The 20,074-nt window shown below is 39.2% G+C and overlaps 1 protein-coding gene across 4 annotated transcripts in view; it reads right to left on the bottom strand.

Moving 5' to 3' along the window:
• The window catches only part of LOC140713753 (sodium-dependent neutral amino acid transporter B(0)AT3-like), a 46,700-nt gene that overhangs the window by 24,667 nt on the left and 1,959 nt on the right, over positions 1-20,074 (bottom strand). For 2 of the 4 annotated variants that reach the window (XM_073024233.1, XM_073024232.1), the window contains exons 2-4: positions 13,608-13,748; positions 12,057-12,194; positions 3,696-3,880 (exon numbers count right to left, since the gene is read on the bottom strand). In XM_073024233.1, coding sequence (XP_072880334.1) covers positions 3,696-3,880; positions 12,057-12,194; positions 13,608-13,748 — 464 coding nt within the window. The remainder of the gene's footprint in view (positions 1-3,695; positions 3,881-12,056; positions 12,195-13,607; positions 13,749-20,074) is intronic. The other 2 variants (XM_073024234.1, XM_073024235.1) reach the window with 2 other exon arrangements.

A 20,074-nucleotide genomic window follows, 5' to 3' on the forward strand; every position in this document is an offset into this window, starting at 1 on the left:
AATCTCCTTAGACTCAGTGTCTGGGTCGCCTAGTTAAAGTCACGAGGCTTAATGTGGGTTGTAGCCCTGAACCAGAACCAATAGGGTCAACCAGGTGTTGTGTATTAAATGACTCTGGAAAGCTACATTTGAATTGATAAGGACTGAATATAAAAGGGGACACTTTGATTGTGCTAACAGCGGTAACTTTTTTTTTAGAGCATCACCATCGCAAGGAAGTACCCCCTGTGCCAGGTCTGGGAAAAGAAAGAATTAATCATCTGGCCAACAGAGATCCCCGATTTTGGTGTTATAACTTGGAAGAATGGTCCGAGTGAATATTGGTACAGAGGGAACAGTAGAATTCATGTTCTAAATTGTTGTCAACATAGTTACGTTGTTGTTTGTGCAGAGATAATGAAGTGTGACCTTCAATTAATTACAAGTTGCATAGTGTTTACTAACCTAGTTCCATTGACAAAAGGTCAACAAAAGTGCACACGTTACCATATACAACCCTGAGATTCATTTTCTTGCAGGTGTATTCAATAAATTCAATAACAGTAATAAAGTTAATGAAAGACCGCACCAACTGGACGTACAACCAATGTGTAAAAGACAACAAACTGCGCAAATACAAAAAGAAAATTGATAATAACAGCTTGACTTATTTTCCCTTGAAGCAGGTAATGGGGTTTTCTGTCCCCATTATTTGCGTCCCCAGGTGGCAGGTTGGGGAAAGCTCTGCAGATATGTAGGGAGGGTGGGAAATAAAATACTATCCATGGATAAAAACAGAAATAAATCCAAGTACATCTGTACCCAGATTGAGTGGTGCTCTGATCCTATTACTTGTTTACAAAATATATATAAAATTGTAACATCATGCATCTCACAACTAACCACCACTCACTTAGATAACCACAATGTACTTACAGACAGTAGAAAGGATGCCTTAAGAGTATGCAAGGATGTAAAGAACCAGTGATAATACTATTGATACTACCCTTACCTGCATCTCCTCCATTTCCCATACATCTACACTCACCCCATCTTCCTGCCGCTCTAATAGCGATAGAGTTCTTTTTGTTCTTGCCTACCACCCCATCAGCCTCCACATCCAACACAACATCTTCCATCTTCTCAAAAGGGATCTTACAGCTAAATGTATCTTTACCTCCCCACCTCCACTTTCTGCAGAGATCACTCCTCCTCAATTCCCTTATCCACTCGTCCCTCCCCACTAATCTTCCTTCTGGTGCTTATCCCTGCCCATTCGCCTCCTCCCTCACCTCCATTCAGGGCCCCAAACAGTCTATCCAGGTGAGGCAAAACTTTACCCGCGAATCTGCTGGGTCTGTCTATTGGCAGATAAGTGCAGAACGTTAAACGTAATGAAAAATGCAATAGAGCTAGTAGACTATAAAACTGAGCAGCAGGATAATATACATCCGATCGTTGAATATGAAACTGTAAGTATTTGGAATATCAACAACCAAAAAAAATGGATCATAGTGCAATAAAGGGAAAATTTTCAACTGAGTGTATTTCAAGGCTTAAAATCTGCCAGAGCTCAATAGTAATAATATAACAAAGACTTTAGGTATTAACATATTCTTTTGGCATAATATCTTGGTCCAAAACCGATCTGGAAAATTTACAAAGAAAAATAAGAAATGAAATGACAAAATTTAGAAAACACAATGTATACTCAAACATACTTAGATTAACAATACTTTAGGGCAGGAGGAGGAAGAGGAATAATAGTCATAAAATAATTACACAACAGTCAGATAAAACTTATAAGGATATATTTTCATCAATAAAAACAGGATTCAGCACTCTATGCAAGCAAATGCAATTCTAATAAGAAGTACACACCACTAAACTTAAATGAAAGCACAGCCCAGAAAAATGAAGAAATTATCACCATAGAGGAAAAGATTAACCAATGGAAGAGCGTGATCCTCCATGGAAGTCATCCCCATGATCTGAGCAGACAAGACGTTGACAAGAAATTGTCAAACACCTAGCTCAGAGCCGGAGACCTCTCCCCAGAAACAGAGGGGTTCCTTGTGGCAAAACCAGACCAGGTGGTTAACACAAAAACATGATCAAAAATACATAAAAGACCAACAAGATGATAAACGCAGGAAATGCTGAGAGAAACGAGAAACAATCCAATACGCTATAGGATCCTGAAGCAATTTAACTCAATCTGATTGCTTACACAGACACAATCAAGTGGCAAGCATCATTCACCAAAATCTTGCTTTAAAATACCAACTCATAATGGATATGATACCTTACTATAAATATAAATCTGATCCAGTTTTAGAGTCAGTACAAATTATATTACGACTGATCCATTACAACAAATCGGACAATCCATAATAACTGGCTGAATATAATACTACAGGATAAACAAGCAGGAACAACTTACTTAATAGATACGCCATTCCAAATACAGAAATCAAGAAGTGAAAAACACCAGAAATATGCTGAATTAAAAGAGGAAGCTGCGAGACTATGGAACATGAACATGGTATACATTGTCCCAATATTAATATCTACAACTGGTATAAACCAAAGTCACTACACAATAGAATTAAACAATTAGGCCTAGACAGCGGTATTTATGTAAATCTGTGTATTTATGTAAACACACAGACAGTGGTTGATATCTGCAAAGGTCTGCCAGTGGAGGTGGTGAAATTAGATGCATTTTGTACGTTTAAGACATTTAGACGGTCAACTAATTAGGCACCGTATAAAAGGACACAGATGTTTATGGATTTAAATTTAAGGTGATTGGAGGAAGGAATTTGGGGTATATCAGAGGTAAGTGTTTTACACAGAGGAGGTGGATGTGTTGAACGCATTGCCGGGGTGGTGTTAGAAGCAGATACATTAAAAATGTTCAAAAGACTCTTAGGTAGGCACATGGATGAAAGAAAATGGAAGTTATGTGGGAGGGGAGGGTTAGATTGATCTTGGAATAGATTAAAAGGTTGGCACAACATTGTGGGCTGAAGAGCATGTACAGTCTTGTATAGTTTGCCACTACAGGCGGATGGTTTTAGAGTCATGGACAAAAAGGTCAGCATTGACATGTAGGGCCAAAGGGCCTGTATCTATGCTCTATGACTCCATGATAAAGACTGGTAAATAGAGTTGATGTTTGGGTTCACTGGAACCCAACATGCAGGTACTAATGATGTTCTGTGTTCTCTCTGCTGCTTGCAATAGAATCTGCAGAACATATGTTTATTTTGAATGAGTCCTGAGAAAATTAACATTCATGATATTATATTTAAACTAGTACATCTTTTAAGGGTTCAGACCTCGTTTGCACTCCATCATTTGGATCCACATAGACTTTTGTAAAAGACCATAAGACACAGGAGCAGAATTCGGCCATTCGGCCCATCAAGTCTGCTCCGCATTCCCGCATGGCTGAATTATTATCCCTCTTAATCCCACTCTCCTGCCTTCTCCTGGATAGGATCCTAGCCACTTCAAACTATCTGGATTATAAACGAGAACTCTGCCAGAAGATTTCTGTAAAACTAAGACTCAATGTGACCAGCATGAATAATGTGTATGACAATTCAGAGATTAGGGTTGGGATAATTTTGCGGATAAAGTTATGCTGGCTGAACATAACAAGTACCCTTACCAAATATTCTTAAAATACTATTTTATCTACAACTCACCTTTCCAAAGCTTTCAAACCCTCTAATAACACAGAGATACAAAACCAACCAAGCAGCAACAAGGCACAAAACCATCCTCCATTGCAGGCCGTCTCCAAATGAGCTAATATCAGGACTGATATTCAAGGTCTCCCTGTACCAGAAGTAATCTACAGAAGAACTCTGTTCACACTCTTCAATAAACCCTACAAAAAATATGAAAGATAGTGAGTAGAATTGCCCAAAGGCAAGGTGTCAAAAACATTACTAAATAAATAAACTTAAATGTAGAACAAAGTAGACATTAATATGCAAAATTATTAGGAGTCATGATTTTTCCAGCAACTTGGAGAATATAGGAGCTTCTAGTGTGAATAATCCTGGAACTCAAAAGTATAAATGAACTTTTATATGTTGGGCAAACCAGTGAAACATTAAATTGAATGACTTAAATAAATAATAGAACAAGAAGTTCACTCTATCAATATTATTTCCTTCATAGACTATTTTCTGGTTTATTGATTAGAAACATAGAAAACCTACAGCACAATACTGGCCTTTCGGCCCACAATGCTGTGCCGAACATGTCCCTAACTTAGAAATTACTAGGGTTACCCATAGCCCTCTATTTTCCTAAGCTCCATGTACCAATCCAAAAGTCTCTTAAAAGACCCTATCGTTTCTGCCTCCACCACCGTTGCTGGCAGCCCATTCCACACACTCACCACTCTCTGCGTAAAAAACTTACCCCTGACATCTCCTCTGTATCTACTCCCAAGCACCTTAAACCTGTTCCCTCTTGTGGCAGCCATTTCAGCCTTGGGAAAAAGCCTCTGACTATCCACACAATCAATGTCTCTCATCATCTTATGCACCTCTATCAGGTCACCTCTCACCCTCCATTGCTCCAAGGAGAAAGGGCCAAGTTCACTCAACCAATTCTCATAAGACAGGCTCCCCAATCCAGGCAACATCCATGTAAATCTCATTTGCACCCTTTCTATAGTTTCCACATCCTTCCTGTAGTGAGGCGACCAGAACTGAGCACAGTATTCCAAGTGGGGTCTGACCAGAGTCCTATATAGCTGCAAGATTACCTCTCGGCTCCTAAATTCAATTCCAGGAATGATGAGGGCCAATACACCGTATGCCTTCCTAACTGTAGAGTCAACCTGTGCAGCTGCGTTGAGTGCCCTATGGACTCGGACCCCAAGATCCCTCTGATCCTCCACACTGCCAAGAGTCTTACCATTAATACTATATTCTGCCATCATATTTGACCTACCAAATAGGACTTTTATCTGGACTTTCTAGTCTGTTCAGTCCCTCAATGCAGACACAAGGAAACAAATTTTGTAATATGCCCTTTCACTCGGAAAATGAAGAATATATAGTAAATGGTGGGGCATTGAAGAATGCAGTAGAACAGAGTGATCTAGGAATAATGGTGCATAGTTCCCTGAAGGTGGAATCTCATGTGGATAGAGTGGTGAAGAAAGCTTTTGGTATGTTGGCCTTTATAAATCAGAGCAGTGAGTATTGGAGTTGGGATGTAATATTAAAATTGTACAAGGCAATGGTAAGGCCGAATTTGGAGTATTGTGTACTCCAAATATAGGAAATTATAGAAATAGGAAATATAGGAAATTATAGTAAAATTTCCTATAATTTCACTGAATTATAGGAAAGATGTCAACAAAATAGAGAGAGTACAGAGAAGATTTACTAGAATGTTACCTGGGTTTCAACACCTAAGTTACAGGGAAAGATTGAACAAGTTAGGTCTTTATTCTTTGGAGCGTAGAAGGTTGGGGGGGACTTGATAGAGGTACTTAAAATAATGAGGGGGATAAATAGAGTTGACGTGGATAGGCTTTTTCCAATGAGAATAGGGGAGATTCAAACAAGAGGACATGAGTTGAGACTTAGGGGGCAAAAGTTTAAGGGTAACATGAGGGGGAATTTCTTTACTCAGAGAGTGGTAGATGTGTGGAATGAGCTTCCAGTAGAAGTTGTAGAGGCAGGTTTGGTATTGTCATTTAAAGCAAAATTGGATACGTATATGGACAGGAAAGGAATGGAGGGTTATGGGCTGAGTGCGGGTCAGTGGGATTAGGTGAGATTAAGTGTTCGGCACGGACTAGAAGGGCCGAGATGGCCTGTTTCCGTGCTGTAATTGTTATATGGTTATATTAATGTAACACTTCACCAACACCTACTGTTACCTGCAATGATATATTCTTGATCACAACCACAAAGGAATATTTGATTTTATTAAGCAATTCATCATTCATTCTTAACCTCATCCTTAATGTTTTAAATTAAGACTTGTACTGTGCTTGAACAATAAAAAAATCACAATATTAAACCATTTATTGTGGTATCACTGAACGTTATCCATAAACACCATAGGGAGTAGACTTCAACCTACTATTTATCCTGAAAGCTCTGATAAGTACTTTGCTATGTTTTGTAACTTCAAAACATTAAACTAATTCAAAGGAAGATGTGGGAGTTCGGGAATTGAGTCTAACTTTGTGTTTAATTTAAGTGAGGTACGCACATATTATGTGGTAGCTTGATGCAATTCACATATTGATACATATAACCAGTAATGAATTATTTAAATGGACAAGAATGCTTAATCAATCAATGCATATACACAAGATTACTCAAATATTGCTTAAATATTAACTACACAACCCTCCTCCTTGCTTGGCTATAAACTTTAACTCAATAGAGAATGCATCTCAACTATATACACAGTATATTATTAATACAACTACTATACACAGACATCCACAGCAAGGTAAATTTTATGTTGTCCCATTCAGGCTCAAAGATTTCATCGAAGTGGAGGATTTCTCACTCCTGTGAGATAGTATCTTTTCTGACATGCAAGATCACTCTGCTTGGCTGGTGAGACATGTGGCTGTGAAGACAATCTCAGGTTCTGAGGTCCCTTCTGTGGTGGTTGTAGGAGTTGATTCTGAGACTGCGTGAAGTGGTCTGATAACCCTGGGCATCTTGCTTCCTTTTTCTTCTTCTAGTTTGTGCATCTCGATCTTTGGAAACTCTGTTTAGTTTACTGGAGAACTCCCTTATTAATCCTTCTATTGCTCCTTTTTCAATCTGATCTCTCCTCTTGGTTTCCTCATCCACAAAATCATCTGATGAATCCTCTGTTTTTGTACCTCCATTGACTCCTTTGTTTTTGGTGTTCCATTCATCCAGCTTGACTTTGGTGTTTGCATCTATTTTTACCAGCAGCTTTTCGTCTCACACTTGATGTTCATGCAATGACCTTAATACATGCAGAGTAGATTCTGGATCTTTATATTCACAAAAGTCAAATGCTTAGAACTGCTTGAACTCTCTTCCACCCTAAAACCAACCAACATTTCACAAGTAACTGCCTGATTAACCTATCAGAAGCATTCTGAGATGTTGCCTACAACAACAGTTGTAGTTGGACCACTGCTTTCATCACTTTCACTCTTCCTCTCAGTATCATGTTCCTTCCTTGTCCAATGTGCTTTCAACCAGAGGCACAGATGTGGGGACAATACTTATTTGCCCTCTGTTGGGCAACGAATCATGGTGTTCAGCATGGAGACAGTTGTGGCATCATCCAGTGCTTTTCTTAATTCACTTTTCTTAATTAATCCATGAAATGGGGGAGATCTTAAATACATTTTTTGCATCTGTTTTTACTCAGGAGATGGTCACAAAATCTATAGAAGTGAGACAAACCACCATCGATTTCATGGCCTCTTTATAGATTACAAAGGAGGAGGTGTTTGCTGTCTTGAGACAAATTAGTGTGGATAAATTGGCATGGCCTGACAAAGTGTTCCCTCAGACCCTGCAGGAGGCACTTGCAGAAATTGTTGGGCCCCCTAGCAGATATATTTAAATCAACTTTAGCAACAGGTGAGGTGCCAGAGGATTGGAGGATAGCTAATGTTGTTCCGCTGGTTAAGAAAGGCTCAAAGAATAAGCCAGGAAATTATAAACTGGTGAGCCTGTTATCAAAAGAGGGAATGTTATTGAGAGCTATTCTAAGGGATGGATAGTGTGTATGAGTATTTGTATAGACATAGACTGATTAAGGATAGTCTTTGTGCATTGTAGGATGTGTCTAACCAATCTTATAGTGCTTTTCAAGAAAGTTACCATGAAAGTTGATGAAGGCAAGGCAATGGATGTTGTCTACATTGACTTTAGCAAGGCTTTCGACAAGTTCCCGCATGGGAGGTTTGGTAAGAAGGTTCAGTTGCTCAGCATTCAAGATGAGGTAGAAGATTGGATTTGACATTGGCTTTGTGAGAGAGCTGTAGTAGAGGGTTGCCTCTCAGACTGGATGCCTGTGACTGGAGTTCCACAGGGATCGTTATTGGGGCTGGTATTCTTTGTTATCCATATCAATGATCTAGATGATAATATGGTTAACTGGATCAGCAAATTTGCAGATGACAGCAAGACTGGGGGTGTAGTGGACAGCGAGGTAGCCTATCGTGGTTTGCAGTAGAATATGGACCAGCTGGAAAAATGCAGACAAGTGCAAGATGTTACACCTCGGATAGACTAACCAGGGTAGGTTTTACACAGTGAATGGTAGGGCACTGTGGAGTGGGGTAGAACAAAGGGATCTGGGAATACAGGTCCATAATTCATTGAAAGTAGTATCACAGGTTGATAGAGTCATAAAGAAACCTGTTGCATATTGGCCTTCATAAATTTAAGTACAGAGCATAGGAGATGGAATATTATGTTAAAGTTGTATAAGGCATTGGCGAGGCCTAATTTGGAGTACTGTGCGTAGTTTTGGTCACCTACTTACAGGAAAGATGTAAATAAGATTAAAAAGTACAGAGAAAATTTACAAAGATTTTGCCGGGTCTGGGGACTTGAGTTATAAGGAAAGATTGAATAGATTAGGACTTTATTTCTTGGAACATAGAAGTTTGAGAGGGGATTTGATAGAGGTATAGAGAATTATGAGGGGCACCAATAGGGTAAATGCAAGCAGGTTTTTTCCCCACTGAGGTTAGGTGGGACTACAACTAGAGGTCATGGGTTAAAGGTAAAAGGTGAAAAGTTTAAGGGGAAAATGAGGGGAAACATCTTCACTCAGAGGGTTGTGGGATTGTGGAATGAATTGCCAGTGCAAGTGGTGCATATGAGCTTGATTTCAACATTCAAGAAAAGTTTGGGTAAGTACATGAATGGTAGGGGTATGGAGGGCAATGGTCCAGTGCAGGTCGATAGGAGTAGGCAGTTTAAAATGCTCAGCATAGACTAGATGGGCTGAATGCCTGTTTCTGTGCTGTACTTTTCTATGACTCTATGACTTTGAGTTGACTTAATTGCAAGAGATGTGACATGCAAATGGTGAATGGATCTCCAATCCAGTTGTAGTTGTCTCAGCCAATCACGCCCCCACAATGTTGATCTTCCGGGTTTTAAAAGCTCAATGTGGCTCGTTGGTTGTTCTATTTCACTGTTACAAACATCATTACCACTGGAGTTACCTTTTCTCCAGTATAAGTTCTTGGTTGGATAGTTGCAGGCCTCAGATTAATATCTTTGAAATGCTGTTCATACACATTCTGTGGAATGACTGAAACAGATGAACAGATTAATTAATTTGCTATTCACTTCTGGAGCAAGCCATATTGCTTGTCTATTGCTAGTTTTCCCTTTGTAAATCTAAAGGCTATTCAGTCCGGAGTCACTCTGATCACTCTCAGATTTTTCATCAACAGCATGCAGATTAGTGCTCTTTTTGAAACAGCATATTGACTTCTTAGCATTTTCCTCTTCCTTCTGCAGTCCATTTATTTTTGTCTGCCCAACATGCTTGTTGTATGCGTCCGATGTTGTTGCATTTTCAGCAAGTTTCGCTTTTAAGTCTGCATTGAACTGGTTTATATGAGCCCCTGTCACAATGGTAACACAATTTGTTCAGCCAAGCTGGTTCCTGTTTAGACATTGCAATTTTGTTCACACTCACCTTCATTCCTGAATGCAACTCAACTGCATCTCTGTTTGCAGTTTCCATTGAAATCGTGATTTCAACTGCTCCTTTAAATATAAGTTGCGCTTCAGTTAGGAGCTGTTTTTGAATGCTTTCTTGTAAGATTCCACAAACTAAATTATTTTTTGGTGCATCGTTAAGCCCATTACTGAAGTGACAATGCTCAGACAATCTCTTCAGTTCAGCAATGTACACTGAAATGGACTCCCCTTCCTTTTGATTCCGTTTAAGGTCAGGAACAGCAAACAGCTCACTGGTAATCGTCAGCAGAAGCTAACTGGGCAGTAATCGAAGCACCAAGTTTCCAGGAATGTCAACAGCAGAATCTCGACGACTGTCTAGAATTGGAGAGATGCAATTTCTGTGTACAGCTTTTGGAGTTAATATAAAACGGTACATTGTTTTTATTTCTCTACCCTGATACTGTTGTTATCAAGCAGAGGGAATTATTGCTAAACAACTTCCATGGAAAGATATAGAAAGTGGAACTGTACAGAGTAGGCAGCTGTGATCACACTTCTCATGGAATTTACTGAAATATGTCAATGGTAGTTTTATTGTGATAAATATAGAACTGTTTACATTTTATGGAGAATGGTAGCAGGTATTCATATTAAGATTCCACATTATAAACAAAATACCAACAGAGCAATGACTCTGTTAAATATTCACTTCTCATATAGCATTGGCTGGACACTGGTTAACCACACTTCTCTTTAATCTTTGAAACCTGATTGTAATTCCAGCTCAAACTCCAAAAAATGTTACCCCCTAACGGGAACAGTAAAGGCCAGTTGTGAAACTGTTAGTCACACCCAGTTCTTTTCCATGTTCCTCATATGACGCCACCTGCAATTCGTAGAAGATAGCACATAGAAATCTACAGCATATTACAGGCCCTTCGGCCCACAATGTTCTGCCGATCATGTAAACTACTCTGGAAACTGCCTAAAATTATCCTACCACATAGACCTCTAAGCTCTAAGAGGGCTAAGCTCCACGTACCTATCTAAGAGTCTCTATAAACACCCCATTGTATCTGCCTCTATCACCGTCACCGGCAGTACATTTCATGCACCCACCACTCTCTGTGTGAAAAACTTATCTCTGACATCCCCTGGGTACCTACATCCAAGCAGCTTAAAACTATGCCCCCACTTGTTAGCTACTTCAGCCCTGGGAAAAAGCCTATAACTATCCACATGATCAATGCCGCTCATCATCTTATACACCTCTATCAGGTCACCTCTCATCCTCCGTCGCTCCAAGGGGAAAAGGCCAAGTTCACTCAACCTATTCTCAAAAGGCACACTCCCCAATTCAGGCAACATCGTTGTAAAACTCCTCTGCTTTCTTTCTATAGTATCCACTGTAAATCTCCTCTGCACTCTTTCTACAGTATCAACAAAATCTCACTTATAAGTCAACAGCACTTGTATCAGACTCAGCTCGCATTTAGAATCCACTAGTTTCAGATAGTAATAAAAATAAAAGGGAACTATTTCAGTGGGATTTGGATTCACGCTGAGTTGGAGTTTCAGGCCACCCCCAGCTAGGTATATGAAGCTCGCTAATAGAATATAAAAATATTACAAAGGGGATATTAGAAAGCTACTCTTTTATTTTATTCTCGAGCAGATGTAAGGTGCCGATCATTTATCATTTGCATGGAACTGGGTGAGAATGAGATGTGGACCAACTGAGGAGGATTTAAAGGAATCTCGGAAATGCATTTGTAATTTTAAACATCTTTCTGTCAGTGTTTCCAGTTAGCAGTGAGAGTTTCATGACTGTTAGTTAATTTAAGTATTTATATAGCCACAATACTTTTTTTATTGGATGTAGGGGTTTGATAATGAATCTTGAGGTGGTATATTTGCAGTGGAAAGAACAGAGGTATAGTCAGGGCAGACCACCCAGTAAGTATGCTTGAGACTCCCACTGATTCTGAACATTCACCTAGTGATAGGTAACTCCCAATAACTACCATTGCTGGTGGAGTTCCCATTTTCCAGTAGAAGTTGTGTCAATTGCCTAAGTAAGGGACATTACAGTGACTAATCTGTGATGGAATGTAAAGAAAGCGCAGTGATGAACAGATTTTGATTATATGGCCACATCCGCCCAGATACGATGAATCTTTCCTGTAACTACAAGTCATTGAGCAGATAAACCAAAGGACAAAAGCAAAATGCCCTGGACTTTGATATCTGGAAATATTACCAGAAAAGACTCTAAATAATAAGTTGGTCATGTTGCATCTGGCGAGTAAAAAATACTGTTAGGGAGGCAGGCCATTGAGCTTAAATTAGAAGACAGTTAAACTCATCCTTATCTTTAACCTGTTTGGTTGTTGTTTAAAGGACAGTTTTTCCAAGGCAGTGGTTCCTCAAATGAATGAAGTAAGTACCAGAGGGTCCATGCAAGGAGAGTGTTATAGAACAGCCCTTGCTGGAAAGTTGTCAGCATCGAGGCAATGCCTGTGACAAAACAAAGATAATGATCAGAACTAAAACAAGTAATTAAGTTAAAAATTACCTCATACTTGACAATTGAATCTACAAATATAAACTTACTGAGAGAGTATTTACTATTTGCATTAGAAGATGGTCTTCTGCTTACCTTTAATGGCTACTGGATTGTGTAATTTATCTGTTAATGAGCAACACTTAACTATTTACCTGTCTCATTATTGTTGTGAGAGGTCTATACACACAAATATACACCAGGTCGATGCATGAATTCAAACCTTATTAATTTTCAGTGTACCAGCGTGGAAACTGGAATCAATTCATTTATAAAAACATTGACCAATTTTGCTATGAAATTGGACTCACCAGTGACTAGTTGAAATCACAGAGATTACAGAAAAAAAATCACACCTTTAAGAAGGTCATATGTTGGATCTTAAGGAGTTCCATGCTACTTGAGGAAAGGGGAGGTAAGATAGTGTGGCGAGGGGGGGGGGGGTAAGGCATCTTTCCAGCGTATAGTATTCAAAAAGTAAACCAAGCAGACGGACAGCACAAACATCCACAATTGTTGAGCTCAGGAGGATGATGGTGTCTAATGGTGACCCCCTTGCTTGTATCTTTGGAAACAGCTTTATTTCTATCTTTGATATCGCTTTTCTTCCCTTTCAAGGTTCTTTTGAATATTCTGACCTGGAGTTAAGCGCTGACTTCAGTTCTTTGCGGAAACGGGACCCTCTCTCTCTCAGAGCCTCACGGCCAGCCGCTTTTCGCTATGCCAAGGATGTGGCCTGGAAGACTAGCGCAACTTCAGGGTGCCGGATTTTCGTGGCTCTGGAGACAGGCTGATTCGAGGCTGGTGCTGCTGACTGATGTGTTGTGGGACTACATGGAAGATCGAAAGCAGCGAGCTGGCTGCTGGCCGTGTGCCCAGGGACCCAAGATCTTTGGGCACAGAGCTTGGAAAAAGCGACGTAACAGACTTTTAACATCATAAACCAGTGAGCTGTTTTGTTATGTCTCCCCTCTCGCTGTGAAATGAGGACACCTCTTTTTCCCTTATTAGGGAGAGAGAGAGAGAGAGCCTGTGGTGTGTCAAATACTGGGTGAATGAGTAGTCTTTGGGGTACTGCAAGTCTGTGTCTTTACTGATGCTTGTGCCTTGTTAGTATTACTACAATAATGAACTCCCTTTCACTAATTAAAAACCTTTGTTAATGTCAACATCTGACCTCATGCTAAATAGGCTCATAGTCATCCAAGATCAAATTCTATTCTATAGCACAGCTCCTCTCATTGTAAACCTTAAGCTTGGGAGATCTGCAAATGATGTATAAATTCAATCTATTCAAGGACATTAATGATGTTCATTCGCTAAATTAAGACAGTAAATTTTTTAAAATCTCAGAAGTGAGAACTTACCTACACCTCCCAGATAGGGAGAAATAGATCTCCAGACACCAATGCTACCTTTGCGGAAATGCTGACCAATCGCCAACTCAAGGTGAAGCAGTGGAATTCCCTCAATGATTAGTGCAATAAAATAAGGAATTAAAAAGGCTCCTGTGATCATAAATTGAAAAGAGAAAGAAAGAACTTCAGCAAAATTTTATTTCCGTTTGTGGTTGAGCGCCTTTCTTTCCACTCTGCAGTTCTTCATCATTTTGCACTTCACTGCCTGGGATTTAATTCCCAGTGGGTAGCACTGAAAATTATGTACTGTATGCTTATGAGATTAATAACAGTGAGTAACCATACTCCACTGTCAGAGTAATTGTGGGTTCTGATCCAAAACATTGACAAGACTTGCACTGTAATTGAGCAGGAAGAGGGAGATTAAATGAAATATGAAGAATTGTGCAGGTGAAGTTGGAGCAACGTTGCTTCCACACCTCTTCAGATGGAAGTCCTCATAAAACGGTGGACACCCTTTACCCGTTGTTTTGTGTCTGGTCTGTTGGGAGAGGTGCAAAGGTGGGACCAGCATGAAATTGAATCCTTAGGCAAAAGATACAATGGGGCTTTGCAGCCCTGAGATATCAAAATATGGAAAATTAATATCAGATGCTTTTAACATTATTTTAAAGTATTGCACTGTTCCCCACTTTAATCTCTCATTCAGATATATATCTTAGGAGGCAGACTGCAGCATTAAATGCTGAAATATTAACTTTGTTTTTTCCCCCCATGGATGCTGCTAGACTTGCTAATTAATTCCAAGGTTATATATTTTTATTCTATGCAATGATGGTGAAAGTGACAGACTTCACATGATTTCTCTCTGAAACTGGTAACCACTTTGATAATTATACATACACAGTTTTAACAGGAAGTTCTGAATGTTGTTGTTCATGCACACTTCACTGAACCTTGAATTAATAAATTGATGCAAACTTTTTATTTTAAGTAATCCTGTTGCAATGAAATCACTGAAAATGTTAAGCATCATTGATAAGATGTTTCTTGCTTTTAAACCTTGCTAATACATAACTACTGCTGAATAGCATCTCTGGACCTGAGAAACAAATTTTACAAACGTTAAGTATTTTTCCTGCAGAATAACTGTTTCAAACTTCAAATTCTGGCCTTGCTTATTAAGCCCGCATCTCATAAATGAATCTTTAAAAGTGTTTAGGTCTTGAGAGGAAAGTCTTGACAGACATTTTCAGGCAAGTACATATGATCAGTGTTTCACTTTGAACAGAAAGTGTTTATAAAGTCTAGAATCAAGTTAGTAACTGCACATGATGAGGAAACTTCGCCAAAAGTTGACTCCTTCTTATTTAAGCACAGCATTCTTGGGAAAGGTTTGTTAAGGCACACTTAGATTTAAATGGAAACCTTAAATATCAGAATCAGAATTAGATTTATTATCACAGACTTAAATAAAGTGAAATGTATTGTTTTGTGACAGCAGTATGCATAGATGTAAAGTTGGTATAAATTACAAGAATATATAAATAGTGGAAAATGTAATAGTGAGGACACTCGTATGGGTCCCACCTTTCAAATCTACACCTCAGCTTTTTTCTCCAGTCCTGCCGAAGAGTTTCAGCCAGAAACACCGACTGTACTTTTTCTCATAGATGCTGCCCGGCCTGCTAAGTTCCTCCAGCGTTTTTTTGTGTATTGCTCAGACTTCCAGCATCTGCAGACTTTCTCTTGTTTGTGATAGTGAGGTTGTTGTTCATGGGTTTGTGGATTGTTCAGACCATTCTTATGTTGGCAATGGAAAATCAAATCAAAGCTGTGAACGCCAGCCACTTATCACTTTAACTGTCCATCCCACTTCCAATCTGAGCTCTTTGCCTTTGACATTAGACTTTAGAAAGTTTTTGACAAGGACAGGCCATTCGGCGTAACAAAGCGTGCCAAATTCCTAATCACATAGCGTGTTGAAATAACCATTGAGGTTAGATTTGAATGTCTCTGAGGTACTGCTCTTAACTACACCACTGGTTCGTTCCATGTGTCTACATTTCCTGATGTTAGTCTGAAATGTCCCTTCATCCGGTCTCCACCTAAGGCCCCATGTCCTCGTTGCTGGATTAACTTTGAAGTAGTAGCTGGCATCCACCTTTCTTAGAGCCTGAATGATTTTGAACACTTCTACCATGTCTCCTCTCATTCTACATTTACTTAAGCTAAAGCGATTTCATTATTACAACCTTTCTTCATGACCAATACCCTGCAGACATGGAATGAGTCTCATCGCCCTTTTCCGAACTCTCTCCAGTACCTTCACATCCCTCACAAAATATGGAGACCAAAGTTGTACGCAGCACTCAAGGTGTAGCCTCACAAGTGCATCATACAGCTCAAGGAAAATGTCTCTAGACTTGAATTCCACTGTGTGCGTTGTATATCCCCAGGGGTGCAGTGCTGCCAGAGCTCACTGGAGCACTGCTCTGGCACCTCTGTTAAAAATACCACTAATGACATTAATGACCACTAATGACATTAGGATATTTCATCATTTTTGGTGAAATCCTGGAGCTGTGACTGGTTTGTGAAATTCCTCTTCGCTCGACCCATTGTCCCAGCATACCCTGCTGTAGCCTCCCCGCCATTTCACAGATCCTCAGTCTCTCTCTAGCACTCGTTGTTTGAGCATTGTTCGCCAAGAAAATACAAGACTTAGATCTTTTGAAAAGTGGCATGTCGCTCGCCGAAGTGGGCCGTAAGGTCGGTAAGAACGAATCGAGCATTCGCACAATAAAGCAGAAAGAATCTGAAATTCGTGGAAGTGTTAGTGCTGCCCCTACAATGGCAAAAATGGTCTCTCTGGTTCATGATAAAGTGCTTGCAAAGACTGAGAAAGCATTAAGTGTGTGGCTAGAGGACATGTCACAGAAGCATATCCCTGTCGATGGCAAAATTATGCGTGAAAAAGCACATAGCCTCCATGAGCACTACTGTGAGGGGATTGAGGAGAGCGAGAGGAGGGAGTTTAAGACTAGTAAGGGATGGCTGGCTAGCTATGTAAAGCGCTACAGCCTCAAGAACTTAAGGATCATGGGAGAATCGGCATGGCAGACGTACAAGTATCCTATTATGGAGCTGATCGAAGCACACGCTTGAAGTCTCTCAGACAAAAAATTGTTGATCACAAACTATCAAAAGCTCACACTGCTGCTCTAAGTGTTGAAAATACAGCTAGTGAAGATGCTCTTGGAAAATTATGTGACACCATGAATGCTTCGCATCTAAAGGCAACTTGTTCAATTTTCCGTTCTGCATATTATTTAGCTCAGAATGACAGGCCATACTCTGATCACTTTGGCTTATAGGAACTTCAAAAACAAATGGTATTGACATTGGAATTGGACTGCATACCGGCACTAGTGCTACAGAGATAATTAATCACATAGCCATTAATATGAAAAAGAAAATTTGCCAGCCTATTAAACAGATAAATGGCAAATCTTCTGTTCTCGTTGATGAATCAACACACCTGAGCATTAAGACCACCCTAATAGTTTATTTGAAATGTGGAAGTGATAAGGAAGGTGATCCCCATTTTACGTTTTTAGATCTAATTGAACTGCCTGGTCAGAAAGCTGAAGCAATTGCTGAGCATCTATTGAACTGTCTCAATGACCATGGGTTTGATGATTCTTACTTGAAACAGAACCTAGTAGCATTTGCTAGTGAAGGGGCGAGCATAATGCTTGGTGTCAAATCTGGTGTTGCTACAATTCTCAAGGAACATTACCCTGATGTGATAATTTCACACTGTCTTAATCACAGATTAGAACTTGCAGTAGGTGATTCGGTGAGAGAAGTTCATGGAATAAATCATTTTCAATCATTTATGGACAAATTATACTCTGTTTACAGTAGGTCACCTCTAAATCAAAAGGAACTGTCTGAATGTGCCTCTCAACTAGAACAACAAATTTGCAAAATAGACCGTGTTCTGGGCACAAGGTGGGTAGCTAGCTCGTTCGAACAGTTTCAGCAGTGTGACAAAATTATGAAGCACTGTGTTTTCATTTTGAAAAGCAATGTAGGATGAAACCAGATCTGGGAGAGACAGAAAAACCTATGAATGTCTGTTAACAAGACTCTCTTCAGAACAGTTTCTGTTGGACTTAGCTCTAATGTATGACACGTTGCATGAACTTGGTTTACTGTCAGAGTATTTACAGAAATGCACTGCTAGGATTGTTTATACCGACAAGCTGATCCAATGGAGCATAAGATCACTGCATGGACTGAAAGAGCAATCTGGTACAAAAACTCTAGAAGCTCAAGAGGCAGTTGAAAAGGGTTAAGTTTGGAGAAATTACCTGAATAAGCAACAACAAGATTGTCTCCATTAATTACCTACAGTTTCTTACTCATCTTATAAACAGTTTGCAGCATGGTATGTTCATGGCAACATCCTTGAAAGGTTCTCAAACTTCTAAACCTCAAAGTATGTATAAATCCCTGATAAATGAAATGTGTGTCCTGGATAAAGATAACTGGCCTGCTGAAATACCACCTAATTATGGAGAAGCTGCAATACCATCTCTCTGTAAGAGGTTTAAGCTTTTTTCTTCTTCTGTAATAAATCCTTCAGAGATTATGTGGAGGATCGTGGACACCGCATCCCCCAAGATTTACGCCCATTACTGAGCTGTTCACAAGTTATTCCTAATGGTGCTGCTGAGGGTGAGAGAGGATTCAGACACATGAACCTGATAATAACAACAACACGCTCAAGAATTCTCATAAATCATGTACCAGCACGTATGTGGTTAAACTACACAGACCTCCTCTAGTTCAGTGGAATCCTGAGCTGTATGTCACAACATGGCTGCGGTACCACAGATCATCAGATGACACCAGGACAAGAGTTGCTGCAGACCCCCGAATACATATTACGCCTGACCCTTTGTGGAAATTATTGTGAAACTTCTCATTGATGGCATTTGGTAAGTAGGTAATTACTTTTTAAATTGGTAAGATACATGATTACCATCTTTTTCTTTACTTGCTTGATAATTATATTTTATGATAATTAGTGTGTGCAACCATACAATACTTTGTCATATTATTAAATTAAGTATTATATGTTTTATTGTACCAGTTATACACTGAAATGTAGTGATAGACTATAATCTTGTTAATGTCTTAACTATCACTATATTTCAGTGGAACTCTGGAATTCATATTTTTTTTCATCTTGCTTTAGTGCTTGACATTATAAGAAGCCCTATTCATATATATATATATATATATATATATTAACAGTATATATAGTGATTGTATATATGAATATACAAATCATATATATATTATGATTTGTGTACCTGCTTATTACATGAATGGGTCAGGGAAGTTGCCCAGTACATGAAATGAGCAGGTACACAAATTGGGTGTGACATATATAGAGAGAGGATATAGGAAATGGCAAGCATTATGTCAGCTCCAGCACCTAAAAAATTAGCACTGCACTCCTGTCTATCCCAACATTCTATTCACTTCCTAATCACTTCTGTGCATTGACTAGGTGTTGATAGTGACGAGTCTACCAGAACGCCCAAATCCTTCTCATACAGTGCACTTTCTGACTCAAGACATCTCCCATTGTATATTTATATTGAATATTTCTACTTACTGTGTAATATTTTACAGTACTTACATTGAATTTCATCTGTTATTTACCTGCCCACATCTGGATTTTGTTTAGATCTAACTGTATTGATTCAGCTGCCTGTATGTTATCAGCCCGTCCACTAATTTTGCATTATCTGCAATCTTTAATGGTTTATTTTTTATGTGCTTATCCAAATCCTTAAATTAAATTAAAAATAGCAGCAGCCCCAAAACTGATCACTGCAGAACCCCACTTTTAACATCTTCTAGGTGTGAAAATGATCCTCTCACTATAACCCATTAGTTTCTGTTTTTGAGTCAATTCTGCACCTTTTCACACACTTTACTCTGAATCCATAACTCCTGAATTTTGGTTATTAACCTCTTGTGAGGTATCTTGTCAAAAGCTATTTGCAAAGTAAATGATATCATCTGCTCTATTGGTATCATAAATTTTGACCTCTTACTGAAGCTCAGTGTAAACTCAAGAAACAGCTGCTCGGCACATTGCAGATCTTCGGTTTCAGTATTGAATATTGATGATCAGCCATTTCTATTTGTGTCAGAACAGGTCATTTCTAACATTAAGTCAGAAATTCAGCAATGTTGTAATTATAACATTAACTCAGTCATATCATCCACCAATGACGTCTTATCGACTGAATATTCTCTTTAATTTCAGACTTAATCAATTATGCTTGGCATTTCATGGTTACTGGACATGTTTTTCCTTTCTCTACTGTCTTCCATCAGCTTCCTCCAGTTCCATTCCTCAAAACAGTTCTGCTGTAATTTACAAGTGC

Source organism: Hemitrygon akajei, chromosome 20, assembly GCF_048418815.1.
Source record: "Hemitrygon akajei chromosome 20, sHemAka1.3, whole genome shotgun sequence".
NCBI lineage: Eukaryota > Metazoa > Chordata > Chondrichthyes > Myliobatiformes > Dasyatidae > Hemitrygon > Hemitrygon akajei.